Genomic DNA, 21009 nt, shown 5'->3' with positions numbered 1-21009 from the left:
CTAGTCTGGTTTTCCTTTGTTGGCTGCATGCCTAGTTCTTGGCTAGCTCCGACAAAGTTGGTCCCTCTGTCCGATCTGAGCTGCTTTGCTGGTCCCCTCACAGCAAAAAAACCTTCGCAGAGCGTTAATGCAGCTGACAGTGTTCATAGACTCAATGACTTCTATGTGTACTGCTCTTGTACTCATACACGTGAAGAGTATAGCCCACCTCTTGTTTTCAGCCACACCACCTCTGGTGCGCCGAGTGACAACTGTCCATGGACCAAAAACATCTAACCCCACGTATGTAAATGGAGGAGATGTACTGAGGCGTTCAGGCGGAAGATCTGCCATCTTTTGAACTTCCAGTTTTCCTCTAAGTCTGCGGCACGTCACACAATCCTGAAGGATGGAGTTTATCAGTCTTTTCCTCCTACAATCCACAAGCCAGCCAGTCGGATTGCTCCTTCTGTGAATAGTCTGCCTTGATGGTGCACTTTGGAGTGGTAGTGATTCACCAACAGCTTGGCGACATGACTTTGCTTTGGGAGGATGATGGGATTTTTCACCTCTGACTCAAGAGAAGAGTGTTTCAGACGTCCTCCAACCCTCAAGAGACCGTCATCGATGTAGGGGTCGAGATTCCACAGCGTGCTTGAACGGGAAACTTGTTGATCCTTCTGCAGAGCAGAATACTCCTCTGGATATAGGTCTCTTTGGACATGTAGAAGTATTAGTCTCTTTGCTGCTGTCTGTTCTTCGGGTGTATGCGCTTCGCTGCACTGATGCCATCCTCTGCACGTATGGCATGTGCTGACTGAACTTGACATGTGAGAACGTGCTTGATGAATCAGAGAGGAAACAGCTCTTACCAAAGATTCCCAGATAGAAAAGCGCTGAAAACGTTCTGAGAAGAGGCTTCTCTCTACGCGAGTAGTGAAGCTAGCTACACAAGGTCTGACTTCTGCATCCATCTCAGGATTCATCAGTTCGAAGAACTCACACTGTTGCACTTGGGGCGGTTCGTAGAGGAAGCTGGGTCCTGTGAACCATATAGTGTCATTTAGCCCTGATGCACTCACAGATCTTGTCGCCAGGTCAGCTGGATTCTGAACTGTAGGCACATAACTCCACTGTTCTGGAGAAGTTGACTGACGTATCCGCTGAACACGGTTGTGCACATAAACGAAAAAACGTCTGGACTGATTGTAGATATATCCCAGGACCACTTTGCTGTCGCAGTAGAATTTCACTGCATTAGGCTTATGGTCTAGCTCGTCGAGAATGTGTTCAGCCATCTCTACAGCCAGCACTGCTCCACACAGCTCCAGGCGAGGGATAGAAGGCTCGGGACGTGGTGAGAGCTTTGCCTTGCCCAACACAAATCCCACTTTGACCTCGCCTTTATCAGTCTGAGCTCGGAGGTAAGCCACTGCCCCTATGGCCCAGCTTGAGGCGTCTGAAAAGACACACAACTCAGTGTATGATGTGTTGGAGAGCGAATGGTGTACGTATGTGCGTGTGATATGAAGGTCACTTAGCTTTTGAAGTGAGGTTTTCCATTCTTCCCACTGGCTTCTCTTCTCTTCAAGAAGGACCTCGTCCCAGTTATGTACTCCTTTGGTCAGCTCACGTACCAGTGCTCTGCCCTGGATTGTCACTGGTGCCACAAAGCCCAAAGGGTCAAAGAGGCTATTCACGACAGAGAGTACTCCACGATGAGTGTAGGGCTGGTCATTAGCTGCGACTTTGAAAGTGAAAGTATCAGTTTTTATATCCCAGTATAAACCCAGGCTTCTTTGTGTGGGCCAACTCTCATTTCCAAAATTCAGATCTTGAAGGTCGGAAGCGAGATCTTCTGGTGGGAACGCTTGCATCACCTCGAAACTGTTTGAGGCTATTTTGTGGAGCTTGAGGTTCGACTTGGAAAGTGATTCTTGGGTGCGTTTGAGCAAGTCAATTGCTTTGACTTCTGTGGGAAAGGACATCAGCCCGTCGTCCACGTAGAAATGTCTGTTGACAAAGTGCAAAGTATCAGCACCATACTCTTGCTCACCTTGCTGTGCAGCTAACCGCAGACCGTATATCGCTACTGCTGGCGAAGGGCTGTTCCCGAACACATGTACCCTCATACGGTATTCTACCACTTCCTTGTTCAAGTCGTTGTTGCTGTACCAGAGAAATCGCAAATAGTTTCTGTGGTGTTCTTTCACCAGGAAACCATAGAACATCTGTTGGATGTCTGCCATAATTGCAACAAGATCTTTCCTGAACCGCAGCAGCACACCCAATAGGGAGTTGTTCAGGTCAGGGCCTGAGAGGAGCACATTGTTCAGAGAAATACCGTGGTGTTGTGCGCTGGAATCAAACACCACTCGAATCTGTCCTGGTTTTTGCGGATGATACACTCCGAAGATGGGTAAGTACCAACATTCTTCATCCTCGTGAATAGGTGTTCCTCTTTCCGCATGATGGTTCTGGAAGAGCTTCTCCATGAAGGCAGAAAACTGTTCCTTCATCTCAGGGTTTCTACTCAGCGTGCGCCGCAAAGAATTAAGACGAGACAAAGCATGTTCACGATTATTTGGCAGTAATGGTCTGGGTGACTTGAACGGCAAAGGAGCGACCCAGTTTTTCTGTTCATCTTGGTGGAACTCTGCTTGCATGATCTTCAAGAAGTTCTCATCCTCGAAGGACATGGCAGGTTTGTTATCATTTTTGGTTCTCTCAAATACTTTGAGCCCAAGTTCATCTTCGACTAGCATGCAATGAGTGGCGTGATTGAACGAATGGGGAAAAACAACAGACTTATGCTCCCGCCATGGCACAATTTCTCTTTCACTTTGATGTGGCTTTGGCATGGAGTGAGAAGAGATGGGCGACCATTCTCTAGGATGTTAGTTTTATAGACACTCACCATCGGCTTATGAGCTTTGTCAATGCAGACATCACCTACAATCACCCAGCCTAAATCTAATCGCTGAGCAAAGGGTGCATTGTGAGGCCCATTGATTTGTTGTCTTGCTTTGTGTACACGGATCATGTCTCTTCCCAACAATATTAAGATCTGAGCATCAGGATCTAACTTCGGGATGAACTGTGCCACACGTTTCAAGTGTGAATGAGCAAGGGCTACCTCTGGTGTAGGTATTTCACATCTATTGCTCATTATCTCGTTACACTCAATCAATGGTGGGAGATCTAGACATGTTTTACCATCCAGTGTCTCTATTTGGAAGCCGACTGCTTTCCTTCCTGACGTTTCTATGGAACCAGCACATGTTCTCAGCAAATATGGAGAGGGGTCACTCTGAATTTCAAACAGCTCAAAGAACTCTCCTTTGGCCAGCGAGCGGTTGCTCTGGTCATCAATTATGGCATACACCTTAATAGCTCGTTCCCGTTGCTCATGAGGAAATACACGCACCAAGCACATTTTCGCACAGGATCGCATTGGAGCATGTTCTCCACAAACTTCTGTACACTTTGAAGTTACCTCTAGGGTAGCATTGTCCTGCTGTTCTGTGTCTGGTTCTTGCATCTGAGGTGTTGAGCGAGGCGGAGCTATGTCTGGATGCATGACTGTGCAATGTCTATCAGAATCACACTCGACACATTTGAGGATCGCGAGACATTCTCTGGCTACATGATTCGGAGAACAACACTTGAAACATCTTTTATGTTCTTTCAGGAGGTTCTTGCGTTCAATCAATGATCTTTTCCTAAAGGCTCTGCATTTTGTCAGGGGATGTGATTTGTTGTGAATAGGGCAGTACTTCAACAAGTTTGCTGAATTTGACTCATCATTATCAGACACATCTGTCTTGTGTACTGACACAGGAACTCTGCTAGCACCATATTTATACAGCGGTCTTTCACTTCTGATGACTGTATGGCTACTGCTTGAAAGCTTGAAACTTGGATCATTCCTGGTTTTAGCTTCACTGCAAATAAAATGAGTGAAGAACGAGAATGGAGGAAAACTGACCTTGTTCTCTTCCTTGAAACGCGAGCCAGCGAACAGCCATTTCTCCTGCAGACTTCCTGGTAACTTCTCCACTATAGGATTAATGCCACGAGGGGTATCGAGATAAGCTAGTCCAGCTAAGTACGTGTCTCCTTTCGCTGCAAGTATCTCCATGAGCAGGTCTGCAAGCTCCCTGAGTTTCACATTGTCTTTCGGAGATAGACGTGGAAAATTATCCAGTCGCTTAAATAAGGCACTTTCTATCACTTCTGGAGTGGCATAACATTCTTGAAGTCTCACCCAAGAAAGTTGGAGAGCAGCTTGAGGATTAGTAACATATACAGCTCGAATCCTTCTCACGTGATCTGACGATTCCTTCCCCAGCCACTTGACTAATAAGTCTAACTCTTCGCCAGCTGAGAGCTGCAAGTCTTGTGTGGCATTAACAAATGAAGACTCCCAGGCTCTAAAGTTCTCTGGGTTATCGTCAAACTTGGTAAGTCCTGTGGTGATAAGCTCTCTACGTGCAAGAATTTAGCAAAGTCTAACATAGGCTCAACTTGGCTTTGAGAGAAATGTTGTGTATCTGAATGGACTGCATACTTTTGTGAAGCAGGGTCTTGCCGTTGAGATGCTTTAGATGCAGTATTCGGTATCGGACGAGGCAGATTATACAGGTAATCTGGATATCTTGTGCTCTGCAGACCTGTACTATCACATATTCTGCTCTTTTCATGAACTGTATCACTGTCATATGCAGCACTCATGCTCTGAGACGTATTGATCAAACGTGGAGTCGATTCCTTTACACCGGCTGAAGATATATTTAGAGGTAGGGTGGAAAAGTCAGAGCTCACCTGAGTTTGGTGTTTTACATATTCCTCTGTTCTCATTGAAATCACATGTGATGAAAGTGTGCTTCTCTCACTGCAACCATCATCGCGTTCCATTGCTGCTGCTGCTGTCTCTAATGCTTCAGCTTCTGCCAGAGTGGCTGCAGCTTCTTTTTCAATTTCCAACGCTTCTAAACTCGCTTCCACCATAGCTCTTTCCTGTTCCAGCCTGGCTTTCTCCTTTTTCATTTCAAGCTGTCTTTTTGCAAACACCATCTTGGCACGAGCCGCTTCTGCAGAGGCTCTAGCTTTAGCAGCAGCGCTGGCAACTGAACACTTGGAGGAAGATGAAGATCGTTTAGAACTGACCTCTGAAGATGCTTTTTCTTTTCCTCCATTCTCTTCAGTTTGTATGTTTGCATCTGCATATTCCTCTTGCACCCGCTGATCCATGGCTTTTTACTATACTGTTCTCTTCATATGTTTTGCTTTCCAAGCGTGAAATATAAATAAACAGCAAGCCAAACTCTGTTCAAGAGCCAGGGTATGAGCGCCTTGCTCCTTTAATATTCCATTGTGTGGTTTACACAGGCAATCTCAACAGCCACTGAACCGAGTAAAAAGCCATCGCTTTCGACAGGGTTTAGAAGGATGATCAAATCAGATGCAACAAAAACATGTTAAGCGTTTGCTACACCATAAGCTCGCTATTTCCTGTTACCCAATGTGCGGTGCTCGTGGAAGCACGTCAAAATAAAAGTCCTCACATAGGAACTTGCATAATAGCGGCAGATAAAATAAAACTTATAAAGAATATTAAGCAATCATAAAAATATAATGTTTATACATGCGAATGTCCATCACAAATTATGCACAACCTCTGACAGAGGCAACAAAGACAGAACACCCATGGTACTTACCAAGGTAATGGTAAGCTTTACAACACAATTACCTGATAAAATGGTATTGGCTTCAAGACATTTCTGACCTAAACCCATGTAATTTAGATTTTTGCTTTTCAAACACATCAATTTGTCTTCAATGTAATGACCTAACATACAGTCAGTGTACACACTGTCAATCTGTATCTGTCCACTTACTTTTAAAATGTGTTGGTTTGTGTGGTCAGTTTTTTAATCTTAATAACCTTTTGGAAATCACAAAATAAGCAACCAGCTGTAGGTTGTCATGGAAAGAAACACTGGTATGTGTGGCAATGTGTTTGTTCTTTGCCAGCCTCGCTGACCTGGTCAAACACCCATTCCTCATCACCATTTTGACACTTCAAATCCATTTTTAGATGTAACCTCGGGTATGGTGAAAGACCCAGCGGACGTCTTGGACAGGCAAAAATGCCTTGACGCTCTGGCTGCTCTGCGCCACGCTAAGTGGTTCCAGGTTCGGAACATCATTTTACTTTTTTATTGTAGCCTTATGAGATGCTTATGTTTATTCATTTATTTGTGTTTAACACATTTGGTTTTCATTTTATTATAATGAGGAAAACTATTACTATTTGAAGCAAGAAAAAATATTCAAGGATGCCACTTATTACAACAAGGATCTGGTTAATGTCCATCATATGTTTTGATTATAAATCTAAGTTCATTTGAAGCTCTCATATGAAAAAATACTAGCAAAGAATTGGCATCCTTGTATTCCCTTTTTAAAATTTTCCAAGTACTGCATTATAGTTACATGTGATTCCATAAGGCTGCACAATAACTTGCACAAAGATGTGCCATCAAGAAGTGCTTTCGTGTTCAACGTTTGTATTGTTTTTATTCTATTTATTTTTGTAGAATGGGGATTGAGAGAAAAAGGAATATCTGAGTAGTTTCCTGTGATTCTGCTACCTGAGCAAAAGCACAGGCAAAGTAAAGCAGATTTCCTTGGCTCTTTCAGTCCTTATACTCTCCTCTCAGGTGGACTCTTGTACTTTTAAGTACCTGTTTGTGAGATACCTAGTTAAACCTGGGTGTCAGGGTTTAGAAGATGGCAAGAAAAATCCTCATTTCTTGTGCATCTTGCAAACTTTGAACTCCCTTACTAACTGAGGTACAAGACTACTGGGAATGGCAGCTGATTGCAAACTCTAATGGCTCATACACACCTTTAAACCATACTCAAGCTTCCATTATGCACAGTAGTGTTTGGACCTCTATTACAGAACTGATTCATTTATGTGGTCCATCTCTTGTCACTCTTGGTCACTCTGTAAACCTAACTTTATTACATCAAAAGGCTAGAGCCAATGGACTTCAGTCCTGTGTGATCATCATCCGAATCCTGCGAGACCTCTGTCAGCGAGTTCCTACATGGTCGCCCTTCCCAGGATGGGTAAGTATGTTATTTAAACATGCTAATGAAACATTTAAAGGCCTGTATTTACTGTGTAACTTTGGGCTGTCCCTGACGAGAGTTGACGTTCATGAGATAAACATTAAAGGGTAATTCCAGTATTTTTAAACCTGGGCCCTATTTTTTTTATTTTGGGTCGACATTTAGAATAACAATCTGAGCCTGTCAGTGGCAAAAACAAGCAGTTTTAGTACAAGATACAAGATAGATTTATACACGGGGTTGTATAATGACATTTTACTTTGTATTTCCCTTTGTGCTACTCAAAATCGTATTAGTATCCTTTGGGCTCTGTGCAGGCACCTCACCTCTCTGACATCACTGATGCTCGGTAGGTTGGTACCAATGATCCTGTCCAGTTAGCCAGTTTGTGATGTTTCCAGTCAGGATGCTTTCTATGGCTCCTCTGTAAAAGTTAATAAGAACTTGGCACAGGAGTTTTGCCTTAAGTTTCCTTAAGACATACAGCTGTTTCTGAGCTTTCTTGACCAGGGTGGAGATGTCAGGAACCTAAAACTATTCACCTGCTCCACCTCACCCCCACTGATGTAGACAGGGGTGTGTGTCTTTCCTAAAATCAACGATCAGCTCCTTGGTTTTGCTGACATTGAGCAGTAGGTTGTTCTCCTGATATGAAGTCTCAGCGTTGTTTGTGATCCGGCTGATGATGGTGTTGTCTCCATGTCGGGGACTGCAGTCGTGGGTGTACAGCGTGAACAGGAGGGGGCTGAGCACACAGCCCTGGGGGGCTCCAGTGTTGAGCACTAGAGTGGAGGAGGTGTGACCGCCAATCTGAACTGCCTGTCTGTTTGTGAGGAAGTCCAATATCCATGTGCAGAGTGTGGTACTCAAGTTTTCAGTTTCATGGGGGAGGTTGTGTTGAATGCTGAGCTGAAATCAACAAACAGCATTCTGCTGTAGGTGGTGTTCTCAAGCTGGGTGAAGACTGGGTGAGTGGAGGGCAGTGGAGATGGCATCCTCTGTGGATCTGTTGGTTCTGAAAGCAAACTGGTGAGGGTCCAGACTGTGTTGGAGAACCAGTTTCTCAAAGCGCTTCATCAGAATGGGGGTGGGTGCCACAGGGCGGTAGTGGCTGTCGTGAAGCAGGTGGGAACACTCTCCTGAGACAGTGATAGGTTAACATGTCAGTAATGACATCACTAGCTGATGGGCACATGTTCTTAGTACACGGCCAGGGATGTCTTCAGGCCCAGCAGCTTTACTCGTATTCACGCTCGGCAGGATTCTTCTCACATCCGCTGTGGATACTGACAGTGGCCGTTCTTCTGGACTTTACAGCTGACGCTTTGTTGCGGAGATCACAGCGAGCATAAAATGCTAACTCACCTGGCGACGTGGTCTCGCACATGATGGGGTGCTCCTGCTTTTGTAGCCTGTGATGTTTTGATCGCCTGCCACATATCTTTGTTGGTGTTGATGTCTCTCTTGATGTCTCCGCTTTGCCTCTTTGATGCCAGCTTTCAGTCTCTGGCGGCGCTGGAAGCTTCCTTGTCTCCTGACCGTAAAGCAGCTTTTTGGCTCTGGATAGAGCCCTCACCTCTCCATTCATCCAGGCTTTCTGGTTGGGGAATGATTTTATTGTCTTTTGTGTTCACCACATCATCAACACATTTGCTGATGTATGATGTCACTGATGATGTATATTCCTCAAGGTTGATGTGCTTCTCCTGGGTGGCGGCCTCTCTGAACATGAGCCAGTCTGTGCACTCAAAACAGTCTGCCGCAGCTTCATCTGTCCACACTTTAACTGTTTTTACTGATGGTTTGACCCTGTTTATCAGCTGGGTGTAAGCAGACAGGAGAAGCAGGGAAATATGGTCTGATAGACCAAAATGGGGACGGGGGAGGGCTTTGTAGCTGCCAGAAATGTTCGTGTACACACGGTCCAGGGTTTTTGTTCCCCTGGCGTGGACATGCTGGTGGAATTTAGGTAAAATAGTTCTGAGGTCTGTTTTGATTAAAATCCCCAGCTACAATAAAAACACCATCCGGTTGTTTTGTCATGTGACTGCTGATGACCTCATACAGTTCCTGAATTGCGTTTCCAGAATTTGCATCTGGAGGAATGTAAACAGCAGCAACAAAAACACTGGCGAGCTCTCTGGGCAGATAATATGGTCGACATCTTCTGCGTCTTATCTTCTGCGTTTGAGCACCAAGCATCACTGATGTGAACAGAGACCGCCTCCTCTCGTCTTACCGGAGTCTTGTGTTCTGTCAGCGCGGAACGCGCTCCGCCCGTCGAGTGCGATAGCTTGATCCGGGATGTTGTGATGCAGCCAGGTCTCAGTAAAGATGAGGGCACAGCAGTCTCTGATTTCCCGTTGTTGAGGTAGCCTGAGTCTTACTATTTTATTTTTAGCCAGGAGTAGACTGGGTATTGGAACAGCCTTCGGTCCGACCTGGGTTAACTTAGCTCTTATGCAGCCTCTCTTTGCGCTCTTCCTGTTGTGGTCACACCTTGTGGTGACGTTTGGCTCAGCCGGTCTGTTTGTCAGGCTGCGAGATGCTGTGAGCAGTGATCGTCTCGAGGTCCACTGCACTTATTCCAAGCCCTGCACTTCCTTTTCCGGTGTTGATGAGTGTATTACTGTCATAAGTAATATGTGCTTCAGTAACGAAGGCGAGAAAATGACAAATTAAAACATATGTAGTGAAGGCTGAGGGAGCTACTTGCCACTTCATCTACATGCGCAGCCGTTGCCATGGTGATCAAGCGGACGTACTTTTGACGGGGGCAGATGCTCCCAAGGACTGCGTTGCAGCCCGTTTCGCCTGTGCCAGCTGAGGCAATCTACTGGACCAAAACTTTTTGTACCTATTAGTCATTGAGACCCCAAAATATCTTTAAAAAAAGGAATTACAGTTTAATTAAAAATGGTGGCCCTAGTTTGGGCTTTAGTGACCAAACAGCCTGCGTCAAATTTCTGTGCAGTGTCCTTTTTGACGACAGGAACTTTTTTTTTTTTTTTTTTTTAAGAAATCGTGGAAAACTATGTGCGTTTAAAAAAAATAAATAAATAAAAACACTTTAGAAATTGATGGTTGTGGGATTGTTTCATTCAAAGATCAATGCCTGCATTCTCCTCCAGGTGAACGGAGTTGCTGTCTCGTGGTTTGCAAAAGACAAGATTTCTCAAACCAAGAAATGCTGTCTTTTTGAAATCCTTCACTGGTCATGTGGTGTAAATGCAAACATGAAATGTGCAAAAAAACCCAAAACATTAGTTCCAAGATTAGCTCCTGCGTTTGGTTACTGATCGAACACTTGTTAGGCGTGCAGCAGTAACAAATATCTTGCCTACTCTGAATCAGTATCTGGGTTTTTCAGTATGAAGCTGGTTTCACCTCTTAGATGCTGCACTAATGTTGGTTTAGTTTCTCCCAAACAAAGTCCAGAGCAAACTGTGAGGTTGGGAGTACTGAGCTCTCGCAGAAAACACACTGATGGGAAGGCCTGCCTGTGAATAACAATATCAGCAGCTACAGAATTAAGAGAAGTTTCTAGCATTGATCAGAAACATTTGCAAACCCATGCTGATATGTTGGTAATATTTTACTGCGTGTTTGCACCAAATATCTGAGTTCACCTTTTAAACAATTACTGTAATTAATGTGTATCATAATACAAGCAGAGATTGTGTGCATTTGCCATGCATCAAAGCCATCTCTACTGTTCACTGTGTTCAGGCCATGGAGCTGCTGGTGGAGAAGGCCATCAGCAGCGCGTCTGCCCCCCTCAGCCCAGGTGATGCACTGAGACGTGTCTTCGAATGTATTTCATCTGGGATTTTACTCCCTGGTAAGATATTGTTTCTTATTTTCCTATGCATTACTCGCATTTACGGGGGGGGGGTTCTTTGCATTCACGCTGTATTTACATGCACTAATGTAATCTGACTGTTTCTGTCTTTTGGCACTGACCTGACTTAGAATCTAGTATCCTTCCTCTAAGGAATCCTGTACTGAGACACAAATCGCTCATTTTTCGGCCGGGCACTCGGTCACTCTGCTTGTTTGGTCCTGACTAATAACAACTATTGGATGGATCGCCATAAAATGTTGTACAGCCGTTCGTGGTCCCCAGGGGATGAATTCTGATCACTTTACTGATCCCCAGACTCGGAATAAAGTGAGGACATCTCTGCCCGTTTCGACCAGTTAGGCTGCCTACCGCTGTGGGTCTGCCAACAAGGGGAGTGTTAAATCCCTCGTGGTTTTTGGACACTGTGTAAATGATGGTGGTCAACTCTGAAAATGCAGAACTCAGTTAAAATGGATATGAATTTCTCAAAGTGAAACAGGAGTCTAGAGTGAACCTGGGATTTGAGTTTCTTTAGTAGTAGCAAAAATATTTATAGCTAGGCTTTTTGGACAATACATTTATCAGTTATTTTACTGTAACATATTGCACAAGAACGTCTACATTTATTGCAGCGCTTCTGAACAAAAGTATTACAGATTTAATAATCACTTCTGGGACTTTCATTGCACAGACATGAGTAAAACTGTTAGGTGTCGTGGTGCTTCAGCTCCAGTCTTCAGGGTGTGCTGTAAGTCAAGCCACCAGATGTCACTGTCCTGGAGGTGTTTGGAGCCCAGAGCTTCTCCTTTGTTTCTGCACAAATAGAATAAAAACTTCATAGGGCTTCATCTGCCGTCACTAAAATCTAGGAACATTCTGCCTCAAGGGGGCAGCAAAAGCTTTCTAACTCATAACTGAATGGAATGTGTTATTTATTTATTTTATTTTTTTCTTCTGAAATTCACTGGACATGATCTAGGGCCATGTCCAAGTCAGCACCTGAAATTTGGTTGTGACTGATAAAAATAAGTAGAGGTTATATATACTGACTCAAAACTTATAAAATCACCAGAAGGTCCAAGAGTTCATTTAGTTTTGCATCACATCTTGCAAAATGTGAAGGAACTCTGCTTAACTGACTTATTGTCAGTTATGAAGTCCATTACTCTAGGTTTTTCAAAATTTGCAAAGTCAGTTAACTCCTAAAATTCCTAAAGTGTAGGGATCAAATGGTGTAGAAAGTTATGACATATGTCCAAAAATAGGGACACAGTGACAATAAATGTCTTAGGACATGTTTGTACAGTACATATTATTATGCTAACTTGCCAAATGTGTGCTCAAGCTTCATGAAAAATACACTTCCTCCTTCTTTTCCTTTCGGCTGTTCCCTTTCAGGGGTCGCCACAGCGAATCATGTGCCTCCATCTAACCCTGTCCTCTGCGTCCTCTTCACTCACACCAATTAACTTCATGTCCTCTCTCACTACATCCATAAACCTCCTCTCTGGTCTTCCTCTAGACCTCCTGCCTGGCAGCTCCAGCCTCAGCATCCTTCTACCAATATATTCACAGTCTCTCCTCTGAACACGTCCAAACCACCTCGATCTGTCCTCTCTGACTTTATCTCCGAAACATCTAACATGAGCTGTCCCTCTGATGTCCTCGTTCCTGATCCTGTCCGTCCTCGTCTCTCCCAAAGAGAACCTCAGCATCTTAAGCTCTGCTGCCTCCAGCTCTGCCTCTTGTCTTTTCTTCAGTGCCGCTGTCTCTAAGCTGTCCAACATCGCTGGTCTCACCGCCGTCTCCAACACCTTTCCTTTCATTCTCGCTGAGACTCTTTTATCACACAACACACCTGACACTTTTCTTCCACACACTTATGTGACTTGTGTGAGTTTTGTATGTACATTAGACATTTTTGTGAATATTCAAACTTTACAAGGTATTAATTCTCATAGACCTCCATTGTATTGATCTAGAGGCCACCTGAAACATCACTTAATGCTGTTTTATTTGTTTGAACAGGTGGGCCAGGATTGGTAGATCCTTGTGAAAAGAAGTCTGTGGATACCCTGACACCTATGGGAGAGCAACAGAGAGAGGACATTACCTCAAGTGCCCAAGTACAAGCTCTTGAATTATTCTACAAAATATCAAGTTGATTGAGACATGAAGAAATTAGACTTTAAACTGTTCGCCACCTGACACAACTGCTGTAAGAGAAATGACTAAACTTGTCATGTGATGGTGAGTGCACTGAATCCATAGGAACATGTGAGAACGTCTGAGTTCGACATTCTGACAATAGAGCGTGCACTAGTGTCATAACGGGTACTGTGTCATTACCTTTTCACCTGGAGATGTCAGTCGTCACATAAAATGTGTTTTGGGGATTTGCCAGCTCTTTAAGAGTCTGCAAATCTTGGTTTGGTTTGATCCCCTTTCATGAAGATGGCTGACACTAAAAGAGGAATTGTTTTTAAAATGTTCTTTCTGTATTTCTACAGTTTGCTCTGAGGCTGCTGGCATTCCGTCAGATCCATAAAGTTTTGGGCATGGACCCTCTGCCGCAGATAAACCCTCGCTTCAACATCCGCAACAGCCGCAAGCGTCGCCGTGACAACAGTGATGGGACAGACAGCTTTGAGGGTGAAGGCAAAAAGGACAAGAAAGATTATGATAGTTTCTAAGTTTCTCTAGTAATCTCGATACAAAAATCGATGAACATGTTGTATGCACCATCTCCTGTGTACTGGCGAAGGTCCAGTGTTGCTGTTCTTTCCTTTTTAAGCTACAGATGTACCAGTGTAATTGCAGTCTCACTCGGTATTACACAAACAAATGTCAATTTGTGTACTGTATTAGTTGTAGATTTCTTAAAGTTGGGGTTCAGGCCTCTCTGTACTAGATAAAGCAGTTTTTACACGATGTACTTCTGACAGTTGCTTCTTAAGCTTCTGCCGCCAGTCGCCTCTGAACGGTTTGATTGAGATCAAAAATGGAGCCAGACTTCTTTTGTGTTGTGGATCATGAGGAAAAGCAATGATAAATGTCAATGCCTTTGTTCATCTGTATGGTTACATTCAGAGGTGGACTGTGTTGTTACCATTGTGAAGCATTTATTCGGCCAACTTAATTTTCAAAGTTTTTCTTTTGAATATGAATTAATGTGCATAACACAAGTGATGTTTGATGCTGTGGTCTTGTTATGTCTCCACTTAAGATAAGACATATGAGGCATTGCACAAAGATTCAGAATAACTGATAGATCTTTATTAGTAGTGAAGTTGTCAGCCCTGAGTGTAGTCGTCTCATTTTCATATATCTATATGAAAGTATTTGTATAATCTTTAAATAGAGAAAAATGCTTTGGTTTGTGGAAAACATGGCCATGTTCACATTGCTTACCGTTTTGGCTTTTAAACATTTGTTTTCTTGGTTAATAAGGAACTTGATTGGCTTGCTTGCCTTTTAACTTGGTTAGGTGTTAATTTAAGTTCAATACTGGAAATAAGAATAAAAATCATGACTGGGAATGGGAGGGATTGTAATGTAATTGCCCTTTAGTGTAGGCCATGTTGTGAATGCTTGCCTTGCTCTCCATTCTGCTTTACAATTCCAGTAGCAGAATAAATACATTTCCAGACTGAAGATGTGTGTATTTTGCTGAGTACATTGGTTTCAGAATCAGAAACACTTCATTGATCCCCGAGGGGAAACTCTTTCGTTACAGCTGCTCAGTCACGTCAGCGCACACAGGAACAGAAGCACTGAGCGAATCAGAATAATACATTATAATACAGGCAAGATAAATTGAGCACAAAGTGGATATGAGTATAAAATTTAAATAAATGTAAAGTACAAAGTGGATTTACAGGTTAAGTATGTACGGTAATAATACAATGCAATAATATAAGTAATATGTAATAGTGCAATAATGAGCACTGTTAAGTGTAGCTTATTGAGATGATTATTAGACGGTGGATATTGCACAGCAGTAATATAAGTATTAATATTAATAAACAGGGAATACTGAAAAAAAGTTGCACAGCAGTATTACAGTTTTTTCCAGTTGCTAACGAGCGTCCAACACTGAAACCACATTTTCAAAACTCTTCACACAGCCAGCGGAACAGAAGTCCGTGCGGACCAAACTGGGAACCATTTTTCATCGCTTTCAGACAAAACGCATTCAGCGACCGCACTTTCCAAAGTTCAGGAGCTCTTTTCCCGGTCGTCCTCCACAACATGCAAAGCACTGTGTTTCCAGCACGTTGTTCTAACGCTAACACACTGCGTTCAAAATGATTACACACACATTCAAAACAGAATGATGGCAAATTCCAAGCATTTACGCAGTAATTCTTTTAAAATACTAAAGTAAACTGAAACACTGGAGGCAGTGGAGACGTGTCTCCTGCAGGCCGCCGGACGGATCGGACGTCCAGCAGGAAGTTTCTCAGCTGTGATGCTGATGAGGACAGAGAGCAGACTGGAAGCATCTCTGTGATTTACTGTAATGAACAACTACACGTTGTTACAGTAATGTGTAGTAATGTATTTATTCTTTTTTTATTATCACTGCAGTCCTGGAGTTTTCCCCTCTTTTTTTCACCTTTTGGTTATAATTTTCAAGTTCTATATTCATATAAAAAAATGAAATTTTGATTAATTTCTGATTCATTCGTGTTACAGATGCTTTCAGTAAAGTGAAACTGTTACAGTATTTATGTGGAAAATCAGTGAAACTTTAAAAAAGAAAAGTTCATCAGTCATGTGACGCTCCCTGTTAGTGTTTTTAGGTCAGTGTGTGAATGAAATGTGTGTTTCTGAATGAGAAGTGTTGCGAGTGTTCTGTTGGTCTGAGTTTTGTAGGTGAGATCAGCTGTTTGGCCAACGTTCGTGCTGCTGATGCAGACTGTGTGAAGAGTTTTGAAAATGTGGTTTCAGTATTGAACAACGCTTGTTAGCAACTGGAAAAAACTGTAAACACAGAATACTGCACACTGTTTCAAGCATCGCAGTGATGTTAATGATCAGTGTCCAGTTTAGTGACCTAGGGTCATACAGACTGGCACTTAGAGGAGTTAAAGAGTTCGATGGCCACAGGCAGGAAGGACTTCCTGTGGTGCATTTTGGGGGGTGTAGCGGCTTCCTTAACCAACCTTGCAGCCGCGGTGAGGGTCAGAGGTGAGTCCTGGGTTCGAACATTTGTGACGCGCTTGAAGTCTGTACTTGACAAAAGTTCTGAGATCCAACATGCGTTTTGTAGGTTTATTGCACATGAGCCATCAAAGCACGACAGACAGAGGATGGACATGAAAACCAGATAAAACAGGTAACGTAGATGGACAAAAACAGGAAAATCAGGCGGTCAACAAAAATTACGGCTACCCGTCCATGACTCTCAACAACCTGGCCTCAGGTAAGTGCGCACCTTTACAGACATACGCGCACCTGCTCCCGTGAGCTCCGCCCCCTCAGCACCAGACCAACCCACACACGCAGCAAACACAGTGCACCCATGTTCTGTCTCCTATAGGGGGGGATGAGCCTTTCGCATGGTATACAGTGTAAACACTATTTCAGGCAAGAGTTAGCATCAAGCCTATTTTACAAACTAGTACTAGTCCATAATTACTCTATATTTCTTTATAATTACTAACACGGTGTCGTCCCTCATTCGTCCAGGAGTGTTCTATCGTAGAAAAGGTTTCAGTCGTAGTCGTCTGGACGCTGTTTTCAGAATCAAGACGTTTCGGCTCCCATCCGGAAGTCATTCTCAATTGTGAAAAAATGGACCGGGAACTAGAAATTTAAGCTACTCTGTGTTACATAAGCCCCGCCCTCAGGAAGGAGCCTACCTGAGTATCTGTTGATTAGCTTTATAATTACTCCAAAAAGGATTCCGCTTCCTTTCTGTTTTGCAACTGAAAGGTTTGGTGTGTTCTGTTGTGTTTATTGTCACCAACCTGCAAAAAGAGAAAATGGGAGATGTGCACAGAGTAATTAAATCATGAGTTGTAGTGGCAGCCAGCCTGTTTTAAAGTGACCCTGCTGCTTTTCTGCTATTGGAATCTCAATCTCCACCACATAGTTCAGAGAAAGGGCGGTAAACACCAGTTGCAGATAAGGGTTTTTACCCACCACTTACAAAAAACACCCGGGCCATGTTCCAGAAAGCGGGTTCAGTGAGGATTCTTGAGTATGTTAACCTTGGAAACCCAAGCTCACTTAAACTTTCGGTCAGGGACTTTAGCAGTTCACACTGTGGACCCCAACCAGCTCACTGGCAGTTTTACTTCAACTAACTCTGAGTCTCAGTGTCTCCTACAGTCGTGCTGAGCCTGAAGGAGTTGTTGATTATTGCATTTCCTTTTCTTGACAACACTATCAGTCTAAGAAGCACCAGGTAACATGGAGGTTCATGTCAGGAGACGGATCACAATCCTCTTTGGATATTTAATTGTTACCTGATGTCTAACTATTCTAATGTTACCATTTTTCTGTGCAGTCATTTATTTAAAAGTTCTCCACCCTTACACTTTAAATATTAGATATTGGGAATTTTTACCCTCAGCCCAGATTAAACTCTTTACGTCTTGGAGTTTTCGAACATTGTAATGCTGTGCTCATTGTTTAGACAGCTTTCAGGCCATCAAACTGCCCTGCACCGAAACAATTATTGCGCATTTTGTGACGTTCCCAGCCTTTACCCATATGAGTTTGATGTTCTACCTGACAGAAGGTACTTCTGCCACCCCACTCTGATCAGAATCAGAATCAGAAATACTTTATTGATCCCCGTAGGGAAACTCTTTGTTACAGCAGCTCGGCTTTACGTCAGTGCACACAGGAGAAGTACTAGCAAACAATATAATACACTATAAACACTATAAAACTGGTCAGAAAATAAACAAGTATCAGGTCGGTATAAGTATAAGATAAACTAAGTGTCGAGTACCAAGTGGGTTTACCGGTTGATGATGAAAGTACAGTATAAAATACAGTGTCAACACATATGTAATAAGTAATAGTAATAATAAGCGGAGGTGCATGTACTGTCAAGAGTAATAGAGGTATATGATATCAATACAATAAATAAGAAAAACTAACATGGGAAAACTAATATTGCACGGGAGTAGTACACAGAATATTGCACAATTGTTATTAATTATGGCGGAGATGTAATGATCAATGTCCAGTTTAGTGACTTCGGGTCATACAGACTGACACTTAGAGGGAGGAGTTAAAGAGTCTGATGGCCACAGGCAGGAATGACTTCCTGTGGCGCTCTGTGGTGCTTTTTGGGAGGATGAGTCTTCCGCTGAAGGTGCTCCTTTGTTTGACCAGCACGTCATGGAGCGGGTGGGAGACGCTGTCAGTGGTGTCAGAGAGGAGGATGCTGGCCAAACTACATGCCATCTTGGACAGAGTCCAGCTCCACCCCCACAATGTCACTGGCCTTATGGATCAGTTTGTTGAGTCTGTTAGCGTCCGCTACCCTCAGCCTGCTGCCCCAGCATGCAACAGCATACAGGATAGCACTGGCCACCACAGACTCATAAAACATCCTCAGCATTGTCCGGCAGATGTTGAAGGACCTCAGCCTCCTCAGAAAATAGAGGCGGCTCTGGCCCTTCCTGTAAACAGCCTGAGTGTTCTTAGCCCAGTCCAGTTTGTTATCTAAGTGAACTCTCAGGTACTTGTAGTCCTCCACAATGTCCACACTGACGCCCTGGATGGAAACCGGGGTCACTGGTGCCTTGGCCCTCCGTAGATCTACAACCAGCTCCTTAGACTTTGTCGCACTGAGCTGCAGATGGTTCTGCTCACACCATGAGACAAAGTTCCCCACCACAGCCCTGTACTCAGACTCATCACCACCGCTGATACATCCCACCTCACAGCCTTAAGGTTGGCCCTTAGAAAATGTGACTGACCAGGATATAGTTGAATAAACAGCAGAAAAACACATTCAGTTTGATCAAGTGCCAAAAGATCAACAACTTGTGGATCTTTTTTTGCCAGTGCATCAATAAACACAGCCGAAAAACGCAGTTTGCCGGTGAAAAAAATGTTGTGAGTCTGTAAATTAGCTGCCGGCCTCTGAGCCGTTCCTGCGCTGACTGCTTGCTAGCGTAGTCGGCGTGCTTCGTAGCAAAGTGACGGCTGATATCTTTGAAAACCGTGACAGTTTCTTGGCATATTAGGCATACGGCCTTTGATCGGACTTTAGTGAAAAAACATTTTGTTGTCCGCTCCGTATTAAACACTCGGCGTTCACTGTCCACGTATCTTTTCTTTGATAAGCTCATTTTTGCAGAAGGGCTCATAAGAGAAGAAGAGAGTAATACACGCAAACAAGGTGAATGTAACTGAAGTGCGCCATCTTTTGGGGAAACGTGGGCTTTACAGGGGAAGGTAAATTGAACAAGGTTTACCCGTACCTATTTTAATATAATTTGGTATCGTTCAGCGGGCCGGATTAATAAGCCCAACGGGCCGTGTGTGGCCCGCGGGCCGTAGTTTGCCCATGTCTGGTCTTACCAGTGTTAAGCTGCGGGTGGTTCAGCCCACACCACTCAACAAGAGTCCACTACTCCGCCTCCTTCCCCTCGTGATGCAGCCCACTATTGCAGTCGTCAGATAATGTCTGCAGGTAGCAGGACTTGTCAGAGTTGTGTCTGGAGTCCGAGGTGTAGAGGGTGAACAGAAAGGATGACAGGACCGTCCCCTGTGGGGCCCCTGTGTTGCTCACCACAGTCTCAGACACGCAGCCCTGCAGTCTAACATCCCGTGGCCGACCAGCCAGACAGTCCACAAGCAGGTTGATGCCGATGCATCAACCTGCTCCCCGGCAGGGCGGGGCGGGGCAGATGGTTTTGAATGCACTGGAGAAATAGTAGGACAGGGGTGTTGAGGGGGCCAGATGGTCGAAGAGCTGGGGGAGGGGTGAACAGGGCCCCCACTGTCAAATCTGCTGAAGAAAAGATTCAACTCACTGACCCAGTCCAGCCCCCCCCCCCGGCTACCAGTCTGCCACTCCACACATCCTTCTCACATTGTTCTGCTGGAGTTTGTTTAGCTTCCTCCTGTAGCTATCCTGGCCCTGCTTAATCCTCACCTCAAAGTCTCTCTGAACCTGTTTCACCTCCTCCCTGTCCCCGTCTCTGAAGGCCCTCCTTTTCTCATTCAAAAGGACCTTGATGTCTCTGGGGGCCCAGGGTTTGTTGTTTGGAAAACAACGTACAGTTATCCACACAGAAGTTGATATACCCTCCAACAACTGTGAGTTCATCAATGTCCTCTCCATGTTTGTTTTGTACAAACAATAAAACCAAATAAAGAAATTATAAAAAATATTTTTTAATATAATATATATTATTAAAGACAAAAGTTTTAGAAAAAAATATAGACACAAAGAGTTGGGCCCAGATCAACCTGACCTCGCAATCAGACAGCAGGCTAGCGAGAAAGGGAAGCAGTGTGCGAGGCTTCTCTCGTAGCTGGTCCACCAGAAAGGCCTGGCTAGCTGGATGCTGTCATGCTAATGCTTTGTTTTGCTTTCCGTGCTCGCTTTTTAAAACAACGGGAACAGATCCAGCATGGACAGTCACAGGGGTGAAAGATACCCGAACGTCGCTACACTGCTGGATCCAAAATCATCGATTGTGTAAAGTTTTGTGGGGCTTTTGAGTCAGCCTTGTGTGGGCATGACAAGACTGACTACTTGGACAAACGTGGCATTTTCAGGGGATAGGTGGATTTTGTTGCCACCCTAGACAGTGTGCTGGAGGAGCACCTGCTAACTTACCATTTTTAAAGCATGGACTGCATGCTGTCAGTGCTAAAGGATTACGTTCTAGAGGAAGAGCGCTGACTGTGTCGCTATTCAAGCAGACGAGACTGACATGTCCACCCACTGCCAGCTGGTGCTTGTGCTAAGCTACATCGACGCCAACAGTAACGTCCAATAGTGTTTTTTTTAAAGTTCATTACCATCCAGAAGAGAACCACCAACACCCTCGCTACAAATG

The 21009-nt window shown here is 44.0% G+C and overlaps 1 protein-coding gene across 4 annotated transcripts in view; it reads left to right on the top strand.

The window, feature by feature from the left end:
* The window catches only part of zfr (zinc finger RNA binding protein), a 52380-nt gene extending 37760 nt beyond the window's left edge, over positions 1 to 14620 (top strand). For 3 of the 4 annotated variants that reach the window (XM_044195647.1, XM_044195646.1, XM_044195648.1), the window contains 5 exons: positions 6080 to 6177; positions 7024 to 7119; positions 10852 to 10963; positions 12995 to 13092; positions 13477 to 14620. In XM_044195647.1, coding sequence (XP_044051582.1) covers positions 6080 to 6177; positions 7024 to 7119; positions 10852 to 10963; positions 12995 to 13092; positions 13477 to 13659 — 587 coding nt within the window. In that variant the 3' untranslated portion in view covers positions 13660 to 14620. Of the gene's footprint in view, positions 1 to 6079; positions 6178 to 7023; positions 7120 to 10851; positions 10964 to 12994; positions 13093 to 13476 lie in introns of those variants that run through there. The other variant, XR_006377969.1, reaches the window with a different exon arrangement.
* Positions 14621 to 21009: the final 6389 nt, after the last annotated feature.

The sequence above is a fragment of the Siniperca chuatsi genome, linkage group LG5 (genome assembly GCF_020085105.1).
Source record: "Siniperca chuatsi isolate FFG_IHB_CAS linkage group LG5, ASM2008510v1, whole genome shotgun sequence".
Lineage (NCBI taxonomy): Eukaryota > Metazoa > Chordata > Actinopteri > Centrarchiformes > Sinipercidae > Siniperca > Siniperca chuatsi.
The sequence above is the reverse complement of the archived record's forward strand: the minus strand, read 5'-3'. Positions and strand labels throughout refer to the sequence as shown.